A 22,500-nucleotide genomic window follows, 5' to 3' on the forward strand; every position below is an offset into this window, starting at 1 on the left:
GCATCACCTCCCTCCTTAACGCCAGCCTAGTCCTCAGTTCCTGTCCAAGTCTACCATGTCACCCCCCCCCCTCCCCCCTCCCCCCTCATGTCTTCCATGCTGGAATTTGGAGGCGGGTGCCAGCGGGGTGTCCCACCAATCGCGCGGGCCCCGACCGGTATAAACACCTTCCGGATACCTTATCGTATTCGCTCTTTCTGTCAGACCAGCACTCCTGTAGTGCCACAGCTTTAGGATAAAGGGTGGAGGACCAACAGTTGAACAACAGCGAAACAACACAGTAGCACGAGAGAGAAGGAGAGACGCTCACACGACGACCCCTTCTTTCCAGTGAGGATGGAGAACTCTTTCACCAAGACGCCGGCCGAGTGCCTGGCTTTCTTCGGTGCCAACGAGGAGACCGGCCTGACCCCAGACCAGTTCAAGAAGAACCTGGCCAAGTATGGCCCCAACGGTGAGAAGCCCCCTGGGGGATCTGGGATCTGGGAATCTGGGATGTGGGGTGTGGGAGGCAGCCGGGACGGGGGACAGAGTTCTCTCTCTCTCTCTCTTTCCTGAGTTGACGACTTCTTGTATTTTTTAAATTAAGATCCCGGATGTTTGCATTTCGCAAAGCGACTTTAAGTGTGTGTGTCGTCAAGTTAAGTGTTTAAGGTGTGACCGGTTTGAGGGTGTCTTGGCCTGGGGTGTGAAACTGTGCCTCGTGTCCTCATGGCGGTTCACCCACTGCAGGGTGCCTGTCAGAGGTGCTGCCCGCCAGAGAGAGAGGGGTGGAGGAGGCCTTTTTTAGAGAGGAGTTGCAACAGCTGATAGAAATGCAGAGACAATTGAGAAGCAGAGACTTTGAGGGCTTTGACGAGCTATTTAAAGCCAGGGAAGATGGCTGGAGGGGGGGGAGACAGGTGAGGGCTCAAGATGCTTCCTGGTGATATATGGGGAGGGAGCTAACAGGAGGAGTAGATAAATTTAGGCCTGGTGTTGGAGGGGGGGGGTCCTTAGATGGCTTATGGCTAAATGATCTGGAATATGATCACCAATCAATGACCAATGGAATGATGAATTAGATATCCAAGCATGCGATATTACAGTTCAATACGCGCTGTTGCCACGGTGTACTTGTTGCATTCACACTGTGATTAATGATTCATTACCACGTGCAAGTAAAGTAGCCACTATTACCAATAATCATGTTGCAAATAGCTATTATCTTCATTTGTGGCGGAGATAAAGGAATCACTATTTTCCTTCATCTTTACTGCTATTTCTTTACTCAAAACGAGAATCCAACCATTTTAGGGGACATTTTGAATCGGTCTCTAATCAGGCAGGAGTCTGAGGCCTGCAGCGTGGACACGGTGTGTTGCTTACAGCTGCACCGTGTTGCAGCGTCCCGGGGGGAGTAACCTCTGAAACGTCTAAATAAAGTACGATATATCTTTAGTATTGAATACATAAAGTGTTACAAGAGAACAACTGGATCCCTGAAGCTACTGTTTGAAACTAGAAATGATCTGATTGGCTGTGTGTTTCTACCAACCCCCCCCCTCCCCCCCAGCTTTACCATACAGAGAAACTTCCTCTATGTTGGTTCACTTTGTTTCAAAGGGTGCTTTTCTTATTTTTATTTTAGATTTGTGTGGAGATTATAAACAGTATTAAAGCATTCGTAACTAGTTATTGTAGAGGTCCTTTATTTAATTATTTATACAAAACTACCTGGTGCAGCTTTAAACCCACTTTGTTGTGCAATGTCCCTTTAATATTCCGTGTGTGACTCTATGACTTCAAGTCATCTTTATGATTTGAGTGCATGTTTAAGCGCACATTTTGGGTTTAATTTCTGCAGGGAGAAAGTGTGATTGTGTATCGAATATCGTATTAATCGACATTTTGGTAAAAATTTTGGATTTATTAGAAATCAGCCTTGTTATTGTATAGTTCCTGCTGAATGTGATTCTCTGATTTCATCCTACTAACTACACTCTTCATATCTTTCTCCTTCTGCGTCGCTGTCTCGTTCGGCCTCCCCCAGAGCTGCCCGCCGAGGAGGGTAAGAGATACTGCACACACACACACTCACACACACACACACACACACACACACACACACACACACACACACACAACACACACACACACACACACACACACACACACACACACACTCACAACACACACACACACACACACACACACACACACACACACACACACACACACACACACACACACTCACAACACACACACACACACACACACACACACACACACTCACAACACACACACACACACACACACACACACACACACACACACACACACAGACTCACACACCAATACATCTAATTAGGGGAGTGATTTAAAAACATGCAGGAAACATTTTTATTGCAAAATGTCTGCCACAGGATTACGTAATCTCCACGCTCTCACATAATCCCACCTGTAGTTGGACGTGGGAGATAACGGCATCATCAGGCCTGCAGATGTTGGCGATGAAGTCACTCTTACTACCACTCACACATCGGCGCTTTTCCACTCGACGATCTCTGGAGATAATAGACACTTGTGACACGTCCCTGACCTCTCGTTTGTCTCCTCGTCATCCATTAAACACATTAACCCTTTCTTCTCTCCTCTCTCGTCGTGTCCCCTCAGGTAAGACCGTCTGGGAGCTGATCGCTGAGCAGTTTGAAGATCTGTTGGTCCGAATTCTGCTGCTGGCCGCCTGCATCTCTTTTGTGAGTTGAACACAGGGTACCTGTCGTGGGTGTTTCCCACCGTGTGTGTGTGTGTGTGTGTGTGTGTGTGTGTGTGTGTGTGTGTGTGTGTGTGTGTGTGTGTGTGTGTGTGTGGGGTTATTCCTGGTGAGCTGTATACACAGCAGTGGGGGAAGCCCTCCTTGATTCTGCAGGACAGGTGCATTACCACCTCATTCTACCGTGACCTCATGGTTCACTCCTGTTTTATCAGACTCTTATTTTCAATCATCAATAACCTTTTTATTTATTTACCATTTAACAAAAAAAAATTAAAACTTGATTCCACTTTAAATTTAACATGAAATGCAACACAAAGCACTTTTTTCTTAGTTTGCAACTATTCCTTTCTTACACATTGAACAGGGCTAACGTTGAACAGGGCTAAACGTTGAACAGGGCTAGACGTTGCATTTGCTATACATTGAACCTTGAAATACTTTGCGTTTGACTTACACATGCAACATGGTAACCCAACATGGTAACCATGGTAACCCAACATGGTAACCCAACACACGAGCTAATGAGCACTACGTGCCTATAGCTCATCGTTGCTGTCTTGTCACTTTGTCAGACAACTTCTTATTTCTCTGTAAGCCCCCCCCCCCCCCCCCCCCCCCACCTTCAATGTTTTGGAGGTGTGTGTATGGGGGTGGGGGTGTGGTATCCAGAAAGCGAAGAGGAGGCGTATTAATTCCACCTACCCCGAGCTTTCCAGCCCTTACAGGCAGCTGTCACCATGGCCTAGAAGGAGCACATTGAGGAGCAAGTGAGAGATGGGGCGAGGGAAGTCTAGGGGGGCTTGAGGGGTAAGGGTTTATTTTAAGAAAGCCTCAAGCCGGGAGAGAAACTGAATCCTTTGGGGAAAGTCAGGACTGAGGAGAAGAGAGAGAGAGAGACAGACAGACAGAGAGAGAGACAGACAGAGAGAGACAGAGGAGGTTGAAGTGGAGGCTTTGAAGAGCGAGGCGTTTATGGGATGTCCAGATCAACTGAAGGGGGATCAGGTTCATGGTGTTTCAGATTACATGCATGGTGTCAGAAGACCCCAGGCTGAGAGGCAGGACCCCTGAGATGAACAGGCAGGGCAGAGAACCCCAGCACTTACCAGAAGGCCTTTGGATATTTACACAGATCTAGAAAAAACACATTCAAGTAATTTCACCATTATTCCTCTTTTCTTTCTGTGTCTGGTTTGTTTACATTTCTGATCACATTAAAACACTATTTCAAAAGAGGTCATCTTTTGGACTACCATTGACACAAGCACAGAAGTACGCATCACTACCGCACTACCAAATGGTTTAACCCTTTCACTGCCACACGACAACGTGTTAACCCTTTCACTACCACACTACAGAAGGTTAACCCTTTACTATCACACTACAAACTGTCTGTAGTGTGATAGTAAAGGGTTAACCTTCTGTAGTGTGGTAGTGAAAGGGTTAAACCATAATCAAACCAGTCATGAGCAGTACAGTGCGTGACGCCATTTTGTGCGGGGGACCCCTGATGTAAACAAGACGAAGTCTTTCTCTGGTCTGCATCCCCTTATTAACAATTGTGTGTATTGAGCCGTACTGTATTGTACCCATTCTGCAATCTGTTAATAAAGTTTTCATCAATCAATCAATCAATCAACCAATCAATCACGTGGACGACGACGACACAGCTTAAAGGTTTTCCACCTCCAGGGCTGCGGACGCTGACGGTCTTGTTCCCCCTCTCTTGGTGTGCAGGTGCTGGCCTGGTTTGAGGAAGGCGAGGAGACCATCACAGCCTTCGTGGAGCCCCTTGTCATCCTGCTCATCCTCATCGCCAACGCCGTCGTCGGTGTCTGGCAGGTCAGTGGAGCTCCTCCCGACACGCGGTGGTTAGGGTTACCGCCTGCTTGTGCCTCGAGGCTTTCTAGGGTTACAAGTGGTTCACCTTCACTCCCCGGAACGTATATATCAGTCGAGTCGCGTCGGGGCTATTATTAAACCCAGCGCTTCTCGTTTCAGCAGAATCCTTGATTTATGAGGGAACCGGAACCAGAAGGCCCTTGTGTTGGAGACCGTCCCACGACCCACTAACCCAATCATATAAACATTAAACAAAAGCGTTAACGGTGTCGTTAAAGAGACCGCCCTCTTCTTTGATGTCATGTTTGTAGCGTCTGTGCCCCCCCCCCCCCTCCCCCCCAGTTAGTGTTTTGACTGAACAGGGTTGTTATGACTGCGGGGGCCATGTATGACTCAGACTATACACCCTGTAATGATCCCAGTCCTCTTAATGCCGTGCTACACATTCTCTTTGTCATTGAATGATGATATATACTCTCTACTAGTGCCAAGTCACTTCCAGACACAAGTGATATATACTCTCTACTAGTGCCAAGTCCTTCCAGACACAAGTGATATATACTCTCTACTAGTGCCAAGTCACTTCCAGACACAAGTTGATATATACTCTCTACTAGTGCCAAGTCACTTCCAGACACAAGTTGATATATACTCTCTACTAGTGCCAAGTCACTTCCAGACACAAGTTGATATATACTCTCTACTAGTGCCAAGTCACTTCCAGACACAAGTTGATATATACTCCTACTAGTGCCAAGTCACTTCCAGACACAATTGATATATCTCTACTAGTGCCAAGTCACTTCCAGACACATGTTGATATATACTCTCTACTAGTGCCAAGTCACTTCCAGACACAAGTTGATATATACTCTCTACTAGTGCAAGTCACTTCCAGACACAAGTTGATATATACTCTCTAGTGCCAAGTCACTTCCCGACACTAGTTGCTGCGTCAGCCTTCCCCGTTAGCAACCACCCTAAAACATCTGCTTTTTAATCAAACTGACATGCATTCAGAATATCAGTGCTGTGTGTATCATTATATATATATATATATATATATATATACGTATGTGTTTTATTGACCATAGTTGTGTCTGTGTGTGCATCACAGGAGCGTAACGCAGAGGACGCCATCGAGGCCCTGAAGGATACGAGCCAGAGATGGGCAAGGTCTACCGTTCTGACAGAAAGAGCGTGCAGATGATCAAGGCCAACAAGATCGTGCCCGGTGACATTGTGGAGGTGTCCGGTAAGCGAGCGTCTCTCTCTCTCCGTCTGTCTTCATTTGTCCTCGGCGTAAACAGACACTTCCAACACACCGGGGGTTAAACATTTCAAATGGCATCTCCGGTGGTTCCCATGCAGGTCTTAGGGAAGGACAGGAAACTGTTCTGTTTGGTTCCAGAGATTTTAATGTATATTATTAACCCTTTCACTGCGACACTACAGGTGGTTAACCCTTTCCACTGCCACACGACAAAGTGTGATAGTAAAGGGTTACCCTTCTGTAGGGTGGTAGTGAAAGGGTTAAAAGTACATTGTCAAAGGATAATGGACAGTGAGGAAGAACCCTAGTTACAAGAGGCTGCCGTCGCTACAGTGCAACCAAACAGACAGCATTGCACAGTAACCATGGAGAGAGACAGCTAGCCGGCTGTAATCGGAGGTGTTATTGATATGTCTGTGGAGGGCAAGAGGTCTGTTACTCTATGCAGCTCATTTACCAAAGGAAATACACAGACGCTTATGATTAATATAAACTATCACTTTAATTTCTGCTTACAATTAGACTGCAATGAGTCCTGGGAACCAGTTGGCATGTGGATCTGTTCGTATTGAATAGTATTTCATCAACTGTCACCCTTTTAACACCGGAGATATCAATATCAATTAGATTACATGAGATGAGATTGAAATGTATTGTCATCATCATAACGGCACAAGTACGGTACAACAAAAAGAGGTTTGGCATCCAACCAGAGTGCAAATGTAACAGTAAAGTGCAACAGTGATATACAATGTACAGGTGATTAAACTGGGTATAAGATATAAACGAGTACTACTGAGTAATAGTGCCAATCAGATGTATGTGCAGAGTTGTAGTATTAATACCATAGATGAATCCTCTTACAGACTGTAATGCGTATGGCAGGGTGTCGGAGAGGAGCCTTGTCTTTATATGGCAACGAGGGGGGGAGGCAGGGGAGTGGGGGGGGGGTCTGCACGGCGACGAAAACATGCTGAGTGAAGGAAAACAAAATCAGGGTATAAATATCCCCACTAGCACCTGCCCAGCCCGCTCTCACCCTGTCGCTGCCACCCCCCCCCTCTGCTGGCCCTGCCTTCCTCACACACGCATGTTCATTTATCAATGTACACCTGTTGCCCTGCACCCCCCCTGCCCCCCCCTCCTCCTCCTCCTCCCCACGCCGTTCACTCTGATTGGCCGACACGTAATGTGACAGTTGACACTCTGGAATCCATGGATTAACGGCAGGATGTCGAGCGACTGGTCGTCCGAGTGTCCCAACGTTAAAAATAACTTGTGGTTATTATACCAGGAATCATTTGATAAAGCATTATGTTATTATTCCAGGAATCATTTGATAAAGCATTATTTAATTAATAACTCGTAGTTATTATTCCAGGAATCATTTGATAAAGCATTATTTAATTAATAACTCGTAGTTATTATTCCAGGAATCATTTGATAAAGCATTATTTAATTAACAACTCGTAGTTATTATTCCAGGAATAATTTGATAAAGCATTCTTTTATTATCTCAGGAATCGTTTGATAAAGCATTGTTTTATTATTCCAGGAATAATTTGATAAAGCATTATTTAATTAATAACTTGTAGTTATTATTCCAGGAATAATTTGATAAAGCATTATTTTATTATCTCAGGAATCGTTTGATAAAGCATTGTTTTATTATCTCAGGCATCATTTGATAAAGCATTGTTTTATTATCTCAGGAATCATTTGTTAAAGCATTGTTTTATTAGGTGCAGTATACACAAGGTGCCCTAACTGGCCTGGGCATACAGTGTAATCCGTGCAGGTTTTGGTTGCAGGTCATTCTGAAGATGACATTCATAAACAACCCCTGAACTATAAGCCATAATGTTTTATATGATGTCATAGCAGACGTAAGACTTGAATGTAATAACGATGTCTCTCTCTCTCTCTCTCTGAATGTAATAACGATGTCTCTCTCTCTGTCATTTACCTCCACAGTTGGTGACAAAGTCCCCGCAGACATCAGGCTCGTGTCCATCAAGTCCACCACCCTGCGTGTAGACCAGTCCATCCTCACTGGTGAGCTGACGGGCCGAGCAGACACCAAGGAGTCAAACACACTCTCCCATTAGATTACACTACATTCAAATGTATTGTCATCATGCAGCACAAGTACAGTACAACCAAAAGAAGTTTGGCATCCAACCAGAGTGCAAATGTAACAGTAAAGTGATATACAATGTACAGGTGATTAAACTGGGTATAAGATATATATATATATTAGTACTACTGAGTAATAGTGCTAATCAGATGTATGTACAGAGATGTAGTACTAATATGTACAGTGATACAGGTATAAAGGCACCATGGTAGTAAGTTGTACTGGCCAGCAGTGTAACTAGTAAGAGTATAGGTAAGGGATGTGTACAGATAGATCTAGTATCTACAGATATGTAAAAAGGATTATATGCAGGAATGTGTACAGACAGATGTGGATAGACGTTAATACAAGAGTTAATGAATGTTGTGTTGTTCCTCTCAGGTGAGTCCGTCAGTGTGATCAAGCACACTGAAGTGGTCCCCGACCCCAGATCTGTCAACCAGGACAAGAAGAACATGCTTTTCTCCGTAAGTATCTTCTTCACTCAACGGATCCCTGTCCTCCGTCTTCATCATCCACTCCGTTCTCTGTCCTCAAGCCGACCACGTTAACCCCCCCCCCCCTCTCCCTCTCTTCCTCCCGCAGGGCACCAACATCGCCGCCGGCAAGGCCATCGGCATCTGCATCGCCACCGGAGTCTCCACTGAAATCGGCAAGATCCGCGACCAGATGGCAGCCACTGAGCAAGAGAAGACCCCCCTGCAGGCCAAGCTGGACGAGTTCGGCGAGCAGCTGTCCAAGGTCATCTCCCTGATCTGCGTGGCCGTCTGGGCCATCAACATCGGCCACTTCAACGACCCCGTCCATGGAGGTTCCTGGATCAAGGGCGCCGTCTACTACTTCAAGATCGCCGTGGCCCTGGCTGTGGCCGCCATCCCCGAGGGTGAGGGGCGGGAGAGGCTCGGGTTTACAGAGAGAGAGAGAGAGAGAGAGAGAGAGAGAGAGAGAGAGAGAGAGAGAGAGAGAGAGAGAGAGAGAGAGAGAGAGGGCTGGGCAATATAACAACACACTGACGACTGCACTTGAGCACACTCGGGAGAATCTCAGTTCTCTTTATTATAGGTGTCTTATTATGACTTAACGTTCCTAACACACACACCTTGATGTCACTACTGTAGTCTCCAGTTCCTAAAACCAGTACTCTAGAAGATGCGTTAGGAACTGTAGCAACCAGTACTCTAGAAGATGCGTTAGGAACTGTAGCAACCAGTACTCTAGAAGATGCATTAGGAACTGTAGCAACCAGTACTTTAGAAGATGCATTAGGAACTGTAGCAACCAGTACTCTAGAAGATGCATTAGGAACTGTAGCAACCAGTACTCTAGAAGATGCGTTAGGAACTGTAGCAACCAGTACTCTAGAAGATGCGTTAGGAACTGTAGCAACCAGTACTCTAGAAGATGCGTTAGGAACTGTAGCAACCAGTACTCTAGAAGATGCGTTAGGAACTGTAGCAACCAGTACTCTAGAAGATGCATTAGGAACTGTAGCAACCAGTACTCTAGAAGATGCATTAGGAACTGTAGCAACCAGTACTCTAGAAGATGCATTAGGAACTGTAGCAACCAGTACTCTAGAAGATGCATTAGGAACTGTAGCAACCAGTACTCTAGAAGATGCGTTAGGAACCTCCAGTCGCTCACTCCTCACACGTTGGGTTTCTGTCTCGCAGGTCTGCCCGCCGTCATCACCACATGTCTCGCCCTGGGAACCCGTCGTATGGCCAAGAAGAACGCTATCGTCAGAAGCCTGCCCTCCGTGGAGACCCTGGGTTGCACCTCCGTCATCTGCTCCGACAAGACCGGCACCCTGACCACCAACCAGATGTGTGTGACCAAGGTAGGCGGCCGGGCGCAGAATGACGTCTTCGCGCACCGACAGGAACATTATCAACCTTTATTTATTCTCGAAATTACAATCGAGGTCGCCCTCATTTTCAATGTAGTCGAGACTTTACAGACATTTCAATGCACACATTTCTACAATATAACAATAATAAATATTAATAACTATCCACATAGTACTCTCAGTCCGAGTGCACCACAGCAATTAGTATAAAAAATTAACATAGGCATAAAATCAGCACACAAATTGACAAAATAAAAAAAATCCACGAATTTCAGACATAAGAATAGATATAAAAGACAATAAAAGTACAAGAACAAACACGGGCCTCGCGCCACACTCATACGCAGCAGACTCCTCCTCCTCCTCCGCCCGGTCTCACAGAGCTTCTCTTGTGTGTTCGTCTCTCTCCACAGATGTTCATCGTCAAGTCAGTCGATGGCGACCACGTTGACCTTGATGCTTTCGATATCTCCGGCTCCAAGTACACCCCAGAGGGCGAGGTGTAAGTCTTACTCTCCACGCCCGACACCCTTTACCGTCCCCGAAGCCGGCTTCAGTCGGACACGTCCCTGCTGTACCTCAGACGGCCACCACCTGTGTTCCCTTTCTGTCTCTGATTGGTTTTGTTTCTTCTTTTCGCCTCGTTCAGATCCCAGGCAGGACGCCCAACCAACTGCAGTGTCTACGATAGTCTCGTTGAGCTGTCCACCATCTGCGCCCTGTGTAACGATTCGTCCCTGGATTACAACGAGGTAAAGCGGAGACGGAAGGAGGACTGAGAGGGTGTCTGTGGAGGGTTCTGACCCGGCAGTGGGTTACTCGTTAGTGTGTGTGGTACCAGACTAGCGGCGTCTCATCCACTAATACATTGGTTCTCAAACTTTTTCATGTCAAGGGACCCCAAATTGACCTGTAACTGGTCAGGGACCCCCCCCCATTTGATTTGTCTCTGGGACCCCAATCTGAGGAGATCATTGTTTTCCAGAATTCCATAGTCTATAATGTATGTAGGAGGGGAGATAAGAGAGGAGAGAAACGTATGATCTGAATAGTTCTTCTATTCTCTCATTGGGATACACTTCTAGTGAATAGAATATTAGTGAAATTGAATTATTAAGAACAAAATTCTGGGGACCTACTGGAACCTTCTCAATGACCCGCGAGGGGGCCCAGACTCGACTTTGAGAACCACTGCACTAAAACGTACAAACTCTGGCCCAAAAGCTCTTTTCTAACCTTTTCCAGGAAGTCCATTCATTGTATTTGCGTTCGTTAGACCGACTGAAGCCTCTCGTCCGTCTCGTCCTCTCACCGCTCTGCACCTCTGTCACCTTTCTCTCCAGACCAAGAAGATCTATGAGAAGGTGGGCGAGGCCACCGAGACTGCCCTGAGCTGTCTGGTCGAGAAGATGAACGTGTTCAACAGCAACGTGAAGAACCTGGACAAGATCGAGAGAGCCAACGCCTGCTGCACCGTGAGTCTTAACCTCAAGAATCAATTGTTATTAAATATTGTTTTTACTTTTGTTTAACTGTGTTAATAAATAAATACAAAAATACAAGAAATATGTACACTACTATACAATATACAATTTTTTTTATATATATATATAGTTTCCCATCATTTTTATACTTAAAATGTATCTAAACTATACTATGCAATTCCTCCTTCCTTTAAAGTGACTTTTCCATTATTTAAAGTGAATATTTATATTATTTATATTACTGCTCTGAAGCACTTTGGGCCTCAGTTCTTGTATGAATCAGAATCAAAGAATGAAAGCTGCTATAGAAATAAAGTTTATTATTATTATTATTATTATTTCTTAATTATTATTATTATTATTATTATTATTTATTATCATCAGACTCCCTCACACATCAGCTTGACTGCCTGGTCGTTGATCTAACCCGCTGGTCTCCATGTATTTCAACAGGTCGTTAAGCAGCTGATGAACAAGCAGTTCACCCTGGAGTTCTCCCGTGACAGGAAGTCCATGTCCGTGTACTGCACCCCCACTAAGGGAGATGGTGGCGCCAAGATGTTCGTGAAGGTCAGTTCCCCCCCTTAACTTAACATCTTAACCTGTGGTCAGAATGTATAAAAGGTAAATAAATAGATACAAAATAAAGAATAAATGATCAAAGTGAAAGTGAAGATGTATCTCAGTCACACACTGACACATCTACTGGAATTGAAAATGGGGGACCCTGATGTAAACAAGACGAAAGTCTTTCTCTGGTCTGCATCCCCTTAACAATTGTGTGTATTGAGCCGTACTGTACTGTACGCATTCTGCAAGCTGTTAATAAAAGTTTTCAATCAATCAATCAATCAGGCGACAGATCTCTCCAGACACTAAGCCGCGTTGAAGCGCATCGTTCACTGAAACACAACTCTCTCTCATCCTGCAGGGCGCCCCAGAGGGTGTGATTGATAGGTGCGCATACGTCCGTGTGGGAACCACCCGCGTGCCCCTGACCGAGACCATCAAGGATAAGATCCTGGCCGTCATCAAGGACTGGGGTTGCGGTAGCGACACCCTCCGTTGTCTGGCTCTGGCCACCCGTGACACCCCCCTGAAGGTGGAAGAGATGGTCCTGGAGGACTCCACCAAGTTCATCAACTACGAGGTGAGGACTTTCAAAACCTGACGTCGTGAAATTAGAGGCGTTTTCTTTTTTGGAATACCGAATTGCCGCTTGCCGATATTTTCTGGAGTAGTAGTAGTAGTAGTAGCAGTAGTAGCAGTAGTAGTAGTAGTAGTAGTAGTATCAGCATTGTTCTCTTCTGAACTCGTGTCTCTCTCCCCAGACCGACCTGACCTTCGTGGGCTGCGTGGGCATGCTGGACCCTCCCCGTAAGGAGGTCACAGACTCCATCGTCCTGTGCAGAGCTGCTGGAATCCGTGTGATCATGATCACTGGTGAGTGTCTGTCCTTATCCTTTACCTGTGGATCGGTGGGTGCGGCCTGGCGGGGTGGCGCTCAGAGAAGTAGGGCTTGTGATCGGCAGGTCGTGGTGGGTGTGAATGCTCTCCCTTATCCGTGCCGTTGAGCAAGGCAGAGTAAGCTGTGTCAGGCTCCCGGGTGGTGAATGTGTGTCTCTGAAGAAGAGCAGATATATCCCTCGCAGTAGTTCCAGTGTCGTGTGTCGTACGTCCTCCAGTTCCACTGACCCCCCCCCCCCCCGCTTCTCTCCAGGTGACAACAAGGGAACCGCTATCGCCATCTGCCGTCGTATTGGCATCTTCAAGGAGGACGAGGATGTGGAAGGCAAGGCCTACACCGGACGTGAGTTTGACGACCTGCCCGCCAGCGAGCAGTCTCCTGCCGTGATGAGAGCCAGTTGCTTCGCCCGTGTGGAGCCCTCCCACAAGTCCAAGATCGTTGACTTCCTCCAGGCCGCCGGTGAGATCGCCGCCATGGTAAGAGAGAGGAGACGACCGCATTTCATTTCATTTCATTTCATTTTTATTTATTCGTACATGGAATTATTACAGTCCAACAGTACATATTGATATGCTCCACTGAATTCCATGGCCGAAAGGAACAGGAAGAAGAAAATTCGTATTTGTACCTGCCCCTACACACATACAGTACACTGATAGACTAATTGCAATGTTTACCAAACCAAACAGAATGCACATACTTATTTTGCAAAAAATGGAAACATCAACACAATTAAATTAACATAAATACTAAATACATTTTGTGTATCTATCAGTTAAATTACATATTTAGGTTCATTCATTTATACACACACACATTTATCTATATATTTATATAATGTATTATTCTATATTATACTTCTATATACTATATAATTGTATTATTTTTATTTTATTATAAAATATAACTTACTGACCTGTGCGTTACTTTGGTCTTTTTCTCGCTTGGAAGTCTTTCTAAGCGACGTGTACAGAAGCTCACACTCTCTCTCTCTCTCCCCCTCCCCCCCGAACCCAGACCGGTGATGGTGTGAACGATGCCCCCGCCCTGAAGAAGGCCGACATCGGTATCGCCATGGGCTCTGGCACTGCTGTTGCCAAGTCAGCCGCTGAGATGGTCCTGGCCGACGACAACTTCGCCTCCATCGTGTCTGCCGTCGAGGAGGGCAGAGCTATCTACAACAACATGAAGCAGTTCATCCGCTACCTGATCTCTTCCAACGTCGGCGAGGTCGTCTGGTGAGTGCCCCCCCCCCCCCCCCCTGGGACTCGACCTCTCTCAGTCACGCTGAGAAACATCTGGAATCTCTTTTCTTTCTCTGGCCTCCCCCCCCCCCTGTCTCTCCTCTCACCCGTCCTCTGTTCTGCTCCCCTCTCTCAGTATCTTCCTGACCGCTGCCCTGGGTCTTCCCGAGGCTCTCATCCCCGTCCAGCTGCTGTGGGTGAACCTGGTCACTGACGGTCTGCCCGCCACCGCCCTGGGCTTCAACCCCCCAGACCTCGACATCATGGGCAAACTGCCCCGTACCGCCAAGGAGCCCCTCATCTCCGGATGGTTGTTCTTCAGATATATGGCTATCGGTGGTAAGTGGGGCCTCTGGCCGTGGACACAGTGCTGTTTCAACCTATAACCCGAACCCCGTGAGGTAGTATTGGAGGTTACAGTGACTGACGGATGCTTCTGCCCAATGACAGGATATGTTGGTGCCGCCACTGTCATGGGAGCCGTCTACTGGTTCCTGTACGACTCCACCGGTCCCGGTATCACCTACTACCAGCTGTCCCACTTCATGCAGTGCGAGCCCGACAACGAGGAATTCGCTGGACTTGACTGCCACCTCTTTGAGGCCGCTGCCCCCATGACCATGGCTCTTTCCGTGCTGGTCACCATTGAGATGGCCAACGCTCTCAACAGGTACTGGAACACCCCTGTTACTGTCACATTCACCTGAGACCCCCCTGAAGCTTGTGTTATATTCGCCTGAGACCCCCCTGAAGCTTGTGTTATATTCACCTGAGACCCCCCTGAAGCTTGTGTTATATTCACCTGAGACCCCCCTGAAGCTTGTGTTATATTCACCTGAGACCCCCCTGAAGCTTGTGTTATATTCACCTGAGACCCCCCTGAAGCTTGTGGTAAACTGTCTAGTGTGTGAGTTTCTTGGCTTTGGTTTTTCAAAACCGCACTGGTTTTAACGGCATTATCAGTCTAGAAACACCAGAGTATGAGACTCCTTTTACACAAAAGGTACGGTAAATAATGAGCAGTTCTAGAATATATTTACTGAACGTGATAAAACAGCAAATAAGAATCCACCAGGCCACGTGCACTGCTGATTGGTTCAGGAGACACTAACACCCTCCTCTTCCCATCTCTCCAGCTTGTCTGATTGGTTCAGGATACACTAACACCCTCCTCTTCCCATCTCTCCAGCTTGTCTGAGAACCAGTCCCTGATCCGCATGCCCCCATGGAGCAACTTCTGGCTGACCGCTGCCATGACCCTGTCCATGTCCCTCCACTTCATGATCATCTATGTCGACCCCATGCCCGTAAGTCTCATCTTCTCCTCCTCCTCCCCTCCTCCTCTCCTCCTCCTCTCCTCCCCTCTTCCTCCTCCTTCTCTCCTCCTCCTCTCCTCCCCTCTTCCTCCTCCTCTCCTCCTCCTCTCCTCCTCCCCTCCTCCTCCCCTCTTCCTCCTCCTCTCCTCTCCTCCTCCCCTCCTCTCCTCCTCCTCTGCTCCTCCCCTCCTCCTCTCCTCCTCCCCTCTTCCTCCTCCCCTCCTCTCCTCCTCCTCTGCTCCTCTTCTCCTCCTCTTCTCCCCCCCTCTTCCTCCTCCCCTCCTCCTCCTCTTCTCCTCCCCTCCTCCTCTCTTCCTCCTCCTCTCCTCCACTCTGGCGGCGCCACGCGCTTCACTGTCCCCCTACCTACATTGTCATGATGCTGCAAGGTTCCTAGAGAAGATGTTTATTTTTATACTTTTGAAGACCTGGGCAACCTGTACTTCCCAGATGTGTGTAGGAACCCTGGTTGGTAGTTTCTCAGTAGGAACCCTGGTTGGTAGTTTCTCAGTAGGGACCGCTGTAGGTAGTTTATCAGTAACACTGACCCCCTTCCTCCTTCCTCCCTCCAGATGATCTTCAAGTTGACTCACTTGTCCGTGGAACAGTGGCTGGTGGTCCTGAAGCTTTCCTTCCCCGTCATCCTCATTGATGAGGTGTTGAAGTTCGTCGCTCGTAACTACATTGAGCGTGAGTACACAGTCCTGGGATGTACTGTATAGTACTCCTTTCAGGGTGTTGACATTTTTCTTTTCCAATCCAGAATCTCCTTTAGTACTGAATAACTTTGCTAATCGGACCTCATGGCTAAACTTTTCGGTCTTTCTCTTGGTTAATGATTTAACAGAGTGATCTTTATCTAATCTAATCCTTCAGTCAGTCTCTATCTAATCCTTCAGTCAGTCTGTATCTAATCCTTCAGTCAGTCTCTATCTAATCCTGTCTTTCCACCTATCCATCATCCATCATTTATGAATGTTTATGAATTCATGAATCATTTTAATCATCTTGCCTGTTAACTCATTTCTCATTCATTGTCATTGTCATTCCTTTCATTGCTCCTTTCTCTCTCTCTCTCTCTCTCTCTCCCTTTTCTCACCTGTTTCCAGGTCAACCTCAAAAATAGATCAACCAACCTTCCACCATTAGAATATAACAAGGTATCCTACCAGCCCCTCTGCCAGTGGCTACGAGTGTCTGTCTGTATAGTGTCCGTATAGCATCTGTATAGCGCCTGTAGCGCGCGCTAAGCGTGTGTAGCGCGTGTGTCTGTGTGTGTGTGCGTACCAGGTCTGATGCATGTTTGTCTAGTCATAGCAGTAGTCATGGTTACAGTCTGTGGCGCTCCGCATGCTCCCTGAGACATTGTTAGATGGTGTTCTGCTCTGAGGGACGTTGGTAAATGGCTGCTTTTTTATATAGCGCTTTTATCCAAAGCGCTTTTACAATTAGTTTTTACCCGAGACTCATTGGACTTCTGGCTCATTTCATGTGAAGAACATATAAAAGAACACATCTTCATTTAGTGCACACTGTACCCCCCCCCCCCCCCTACACATTTATATTACATACGTGGTGTAACTGGACCCCAAAGTGTGTAGATTGTAGGTGAAAACAAGTAAATATGGTAAAAATTAAACAAAAAGGTTCACTGTGTTCCTTCACTGTCTGCCTCCACCTGGTTTCATTCATATTGGTCCAGATAAACATGATTTATTACATTCATGTCTTGATTATAATGGATTCTCTTATTTTTTTACAGAAATTACATTTTATAAAAAAAGTAATAAAAACAAACAAATAGCACTTTTATCGCCTGCTTTACAGATCTCCAGGAGAAGCGTGTTAGTGGACGTGGTTTGAGGCTCGTCATTAGAGGCGTGTTGACCTACAGCTTTGTGTCAGTGAGCTGACTGACAGCAGAGTGAACCAGTGTGGCGAGCTAGGAAGCGGAGTTTGTAGCCAGGGGGGGCGGGGCTTGGGAATCTTTACTGTAAAAGATGGAATATATGTTGCAGTGTCTGTTATGGAGTCAACAATGTCAGTAGGCTATGTAGACAGCGATTCATCTCCGGGAGCAAATAATTGAAAAAAAAAAGAGCTTTGCTTATTAATATTTATATATATATACGTTAAATGTATGTCTGTATATATATGCCTACCTAGTATCCATGTTGTTGGCTTTTGATTTGTTGTCTAGGAAGGATACATATTCTGAGCTAATATGTCATCCTAATAGGTAATACCTTATAAGTCAAGCTAGTTCTGTTATTTGTAATGTTTAATTTAGCTTTTGCTTTTGCTGCCAACCGTCACAGTAATGAACTCTTCGTCCGATGTGGTTTCCTGCTCTCATTGTCTGTTTCTCTTCCCACCGTAGAACCTGTTAAATCGTAGAGTCGTAGAAGAAGAAGAGATTAAAGAAGTGGAGAGATGGAGACGGAGGAGAAGAAGAAGAGGATGATTACAACCGATGAGAGGGGAGCTCTTAGCGAGCGAACCAATGGAAGAGAGAGGACAAAACAGAAAAAAACAATTAAAAAAAATCTACAAAATGAAATTTGAAAATCTACATAAAAAGACCTCTGTGTGGAGAGATTAAATTGACATGGGGGAATTGTCCCTGAAATACAAATATTTAAGATTCTATTCTAAGAAATAAAGTATGTATTAAAAGATTTTTTTTGTTAAACTTGGATTTTCTCGACTGATGTGTTATTGTATACATATGTTCACACACATACAGAATACACACATAATATATATATATGTCCACACATCATACAGGACACATATATATATATATACATATGTCCACATATCATACAGGACACATATATATACATATGTCCACACATCATACAGGACACATATATACATATGTCCACACATCATACAGGACACATATATATATATACATATGTCCACATATCATACAGGACACACATATATACATATGTCCACATATCATACAGGACACACATATATACATATGTCCACACATCATACAGGACACACATATATACATATGTCCACACATCATACAGGACACACATATATACATATGTCCACATATCATACAGGACACACATATATACATATGTCCACACATCATACAGGACACACATATATACATATGTCCACACATCATACAGGACACACATATACATATGTTCACACATCATACAGGACACATACTGATTATATATATATATATATATACATATTGTGACAAGCCTTGTGGTGTTCAGGCTCGACACGGACCAAAACAAACAATTCCAATGTCCACACAAGCACAATTTCAATAAACAAGTGATATTTATTGATCACCAGTACAGGTCCGATGGGCAATAGAGTGGTCAAATTACAGTCCAGGGTCAAAACACGTTCCAGGCTCTCGTACAAAAAGGGAATGTTCAATACTCAGGGTTTGTCGTCCGGTCCAGGGTCAGTTTCACAAGGGGGGGTATCTCAGCCAGTCCAGGGTCCAGTACCACGAACACCTACTCGCTCTTCACCTCTCCTTACAACTACCTCTCACCTCACAAACGCTGTATCTCACACTCTCTCCACGAACTCTGCTCCTTCCTCACCTCCACTCAACTCTCCTCTGTCTCTCCTAGGGTTTTATGCTATGGGTGTCTCTGTGTGTGTGTGTGTGTGTGTGTGTGTGTGTGTGTGTGTGTGTGTGTGTGTGTGTGTGTGTGTGTGTGTGTGTGTGTGTGTGTGTGTGTGTGTGTGGGGGGTGTGGGTGATCACTCTCCTCTGCCCGTGGCAGTAGTATCTCCCTTCCTCCACGTAACCCAGTGACGAGGGATGATAACTGCCACAATATGTTCACACAGCATACAGGACATACACTGATTATATATATATATATACATACGTATACACTGACATCATATGTTAGGATGAAAGGGCAACTCCACAGATGTTGAATAATGGAAGTACCTCTGGTAACCATGGTGATATGGGGTAGAACCTCTGCTTCAGAGCTTGTAAGCCCTACGTTTAAAATACAACTCATGTGGATGTTTGGATGAGCCCACAACACCAGTGTCACTTGATGTAAAATGGAGCGTTTATAAAACAGCTTTCATCCAAAGCCACGTCTCACGCCTCACAGTCACTCATTCACTCACCGAGGTGCCACCCTACTCACTGGGAGCAGTTCAAGTTTCAAGTTTCAAGTTTGCTTTTATTTTGTCACGTATGAAGTACATGTACATTACAGTGACATGCTTGGTTCTGTATGAGCCGCTGATAATGTGCTTCATGTGCTGCGGGGGTTAAGTGTCTCGCTCAAGGGCACCAACGACACGCTGCCAGAACCTAACCGGGAACTTTGAGAATGCGAGACGACCGCTCTACCCCCATACTTGATGACATCACTTTACTTCAAGTCTTGATGCTCTGGTTTCCAGCTTAGGTTGACAGGTGTCTTATGTTTATAACCTTAGTACAAAGGTTTTTCTATTTCAGATATTGATTGAAGAGGTGTGCTTTTAGTCGACGACAGAAAATTGGTCGGGTTTCAGCTGTTCTCCTGACTGTGGTGGGGAATTCGTTCCACCATTGCGGAGCGAGGACCGAGAATAGCCTGCTACTCTTTGATGACCCTCCCGGAGCTCGGATAGGAGTGGGTCTGAGGTGGATAGGAGTGGGTCTGAGGTGGATAGGAGTGGGTCTGAGGTGGATAGGAGTGGGTCTGATAGGAGTGGGTCTGAGGTGGATAGGAGTGGGTCTGAGGTGGATAGGAGTGGATCTGAGGTGGATAGGAGTGGGTCTGAGGTGGATAGGAGTGGGTCTGATAGGAGTGGGTCTGAGGTGGATAGGAGTAGGTCTGAGGTGGATAGGAGTGGGTCTGAGACAGATAGGAGTGGGTCTGAGGTGGATAGGAGTGGGTCTGAGGTGGATAGGAGTGGGTCTGAGGCAGATAGGAGTGGGTCTGAGGCGGATAGGAGTGGGTCTGATAGGAGTGGGTCTGAGGTGGATAGGAGTGGGTCTGAGGCAGATAGGAGTGGGTCTGAGGCGGATAGGAGTGGGTCTGAGGCGGATAGGAGTGGGTCTGAGGCAGATAGGAGTGGGTCTGAGGTGGATAGGAGTAGGTCTGAGGCGGGTAGGAGTGGGTCTGAGGTGGATAGGAGTGGGTCTGAGGCAGGTAGGAGTGGGTCTGAGGTGGATAGGAGTGGGTCTGAGGCAGGTAGGAGTGGGTCTGAGGTGGATAGGAGTGGGTCTGAGGCAGGTAGGAGTGGGTCTGAGGTGGATAGGAGTGGGTCTGAGGTGGATAGGAGTGGGTCTGAGGCAGGTAGGAGTGGGTCTGAGGTGGATAGGAGTGGGTCTGAGGCAGATAGGAGTGGGTCTGAGGTGGATAGGAGTGGGTCTGAGGTGGATAGGAGTAGGTCTGAGGCGGGTAGGAGTGGGTCTGAGGTGGATAGGAGTGGGTCTGAGGCAGGTAGGAGTGGGTCTGAGGTGGATAGGAGTGGGTCTGAGGCAGGTAGGAGTGGGTCTGAGGTGGATAGGAGTGGGTCTGAGGCAGGTAGGAGTGGGTCTGAGGTGGATAGGAGTGGGTCTGAGGTGGATAGGAGTGGGTCTGAGGCAGGTAGGAGTGGGTCTGAGGTGGATAGGAGTGGGTCTGAGGCAGATAGGAGTGGGTCTGAGGTGGATAGGAGTGGGTCTGAGGTGGATAGGAGTGGGTCTGAGGTGGATAGGAGTGGGTCTGAGGCAGATAGGAGTGGGTCTGAGGTGGATAGGAGTGGGTCTGAGACAGATAGGAGTGGGTCTAAATACTACGACTGACTGGTAAACAAGAAGTTAGGATCTGGCAGCATGATGACATCTGAGCCAGGTCTAAATAGATGGAGCAATCAGCAGGCAGATGTCGATCAGCTGCTCCTCTGGCTTCCACACACCTGACTCCATGCCAGAGAGTAGACAGGAAGGGATAGAGTGGGGGGAAACCAAGGGGGTACAGGAGACGGCAAGCCTGGAGGCTTGGAGGTGCATGACAAGTTGCCTACAAATTAATAAGTACTGTATAGGGATGTCCGATATTATCGGCCTACCGATATTATCGGCCGATATTGGCATTAAAATGTGATATCGGAAAATATCGGTATTGGTTTTCAAATTTTTTATTTAATTTTTTTTACATTTCTATAACCTTTATTTACCCAGGCAAGCAAGTAAGAACAAATTCTGATTTTATTTATTTTCAAAAGTATGCATAATGGTTGTGTTAATTCCACAACAAGAGATATGTAATGTTAATTACCTGAAATTATTCCGTTTTTTGGGGGGGGGAAACCCTGCATATATCGGTATCGGTTGATATCGGTTGATATCGGTATCGGAAATTAAGAGTTGGACAATATCGGTATATCGGTATCGGTAAAAAAGCCAATATCGAGCATCCCTAGTACTGTATATATATATATATATATATATATATATATATATATATTTATTCTTACTATATATATATATATATATATTAAACTAGATAGGACTCGTGCACATCTGGTTGGACCCCGACTGGAGGTGCAGGTCAGCGCAAGAGAGATATATAAACTAAAAGGAGAAAAACCTTCAAAGGAAAGAAGGGACCGCACACTCCACAGGACTCGTTTTTGCTTATTTATTGTTTGCACAACGCGTTTCGCTGTCGCTTCCTCAGGTGCTATAGCACCTGAGGAAGCGACAGCGAAACGCGTTGTGCAAACAATAAATAAGCAAAAACGAGTCCTGTGGAGTGTGCGGTCCCTTCTTTCCTTTGAAGGTTTTTCTCCTTTTAGTTATATATATATATATATATATATATATATATATATATATATATATATATATATATTTATTCTTACTATATATATATATATATATATATATATATATATATATATATATATATATATATATATATATCCACATGTCTGTACATACCTGCATATAATCCTTTCTACATATCTGTAGATAGAGGGCGGCTGGGTGGCGCAGCGGTCTAAGTGCTCGTCACCAACGCAAGGTAAACGGAGGTAAACGGTACCCTATCCCCCCCCCTCACAGTGAGCTGTGGTGTTCCACAAGGAAGCATACTAGGACCGCTACTATTCCTAATTTATGCAAATAACAT

At 45.9% G+C, this 22,500-nt stretch overlaps 1 protein-coding gene across 1 annotated transcript; it reads left to right on the forward strand.

Annotated features, from left to right (window-relative positions):
• The first annotated feature begins 204 nt into the window (after positions 1–204).
• atp2a1l (ATPase sarcoplasmic/endoplasmic reticulum Ca2+ transporting 1, like) lies at positions 205–18,067 on the forward strand. The gene is given in 24 exon segments (XM_084323779.1): positions 205–454; positions 2,033–2,050; positions 2,656–2,738; positions 4,496–4,600; positions 5,718–5,751; positions 5,754–5,855; positions 7,848–7,928; positions 8,392–8,477; positions 8,596–8,893; positions 9,684–9,850; positions 10,273–10,361; positions 10,509–10,611; positions 11,203–11,334; positions 11,797–11,913; positions 12,275–12,493; positions 12,675–12,786; positions 13,064–13,287; positions 13,829–14,049; positions 14,192–14,394; positions 14,506–14,725; positions 15,245–15,362; positions 15,944–16,061; positions 16,481–16,531; positions 17,752–18,067. Coding segments are annotated over 23 exon segments (2,985 nt in total). The 5' UTR covers positions 205–336; the 3' UTR covers positions 16,498–16,531; positions 17,752–18,067.
• Positions 18,068–22,500: the final 4,433 nt, after the last annotated feature.

The sequence above is a fragment of the Notolepis coatsorum genome (genome assembly GCF_963971535.1).
Source record: "Notolepis coatsorum genome assembly, chromosome: 10".
Classification (NCBI taxonomy): Eukaryota; Metazoa; Chordata; class Actinopteri; order Aulopiformes; family Paralepididae; genus Notolepis; species Notolepis coatsorum.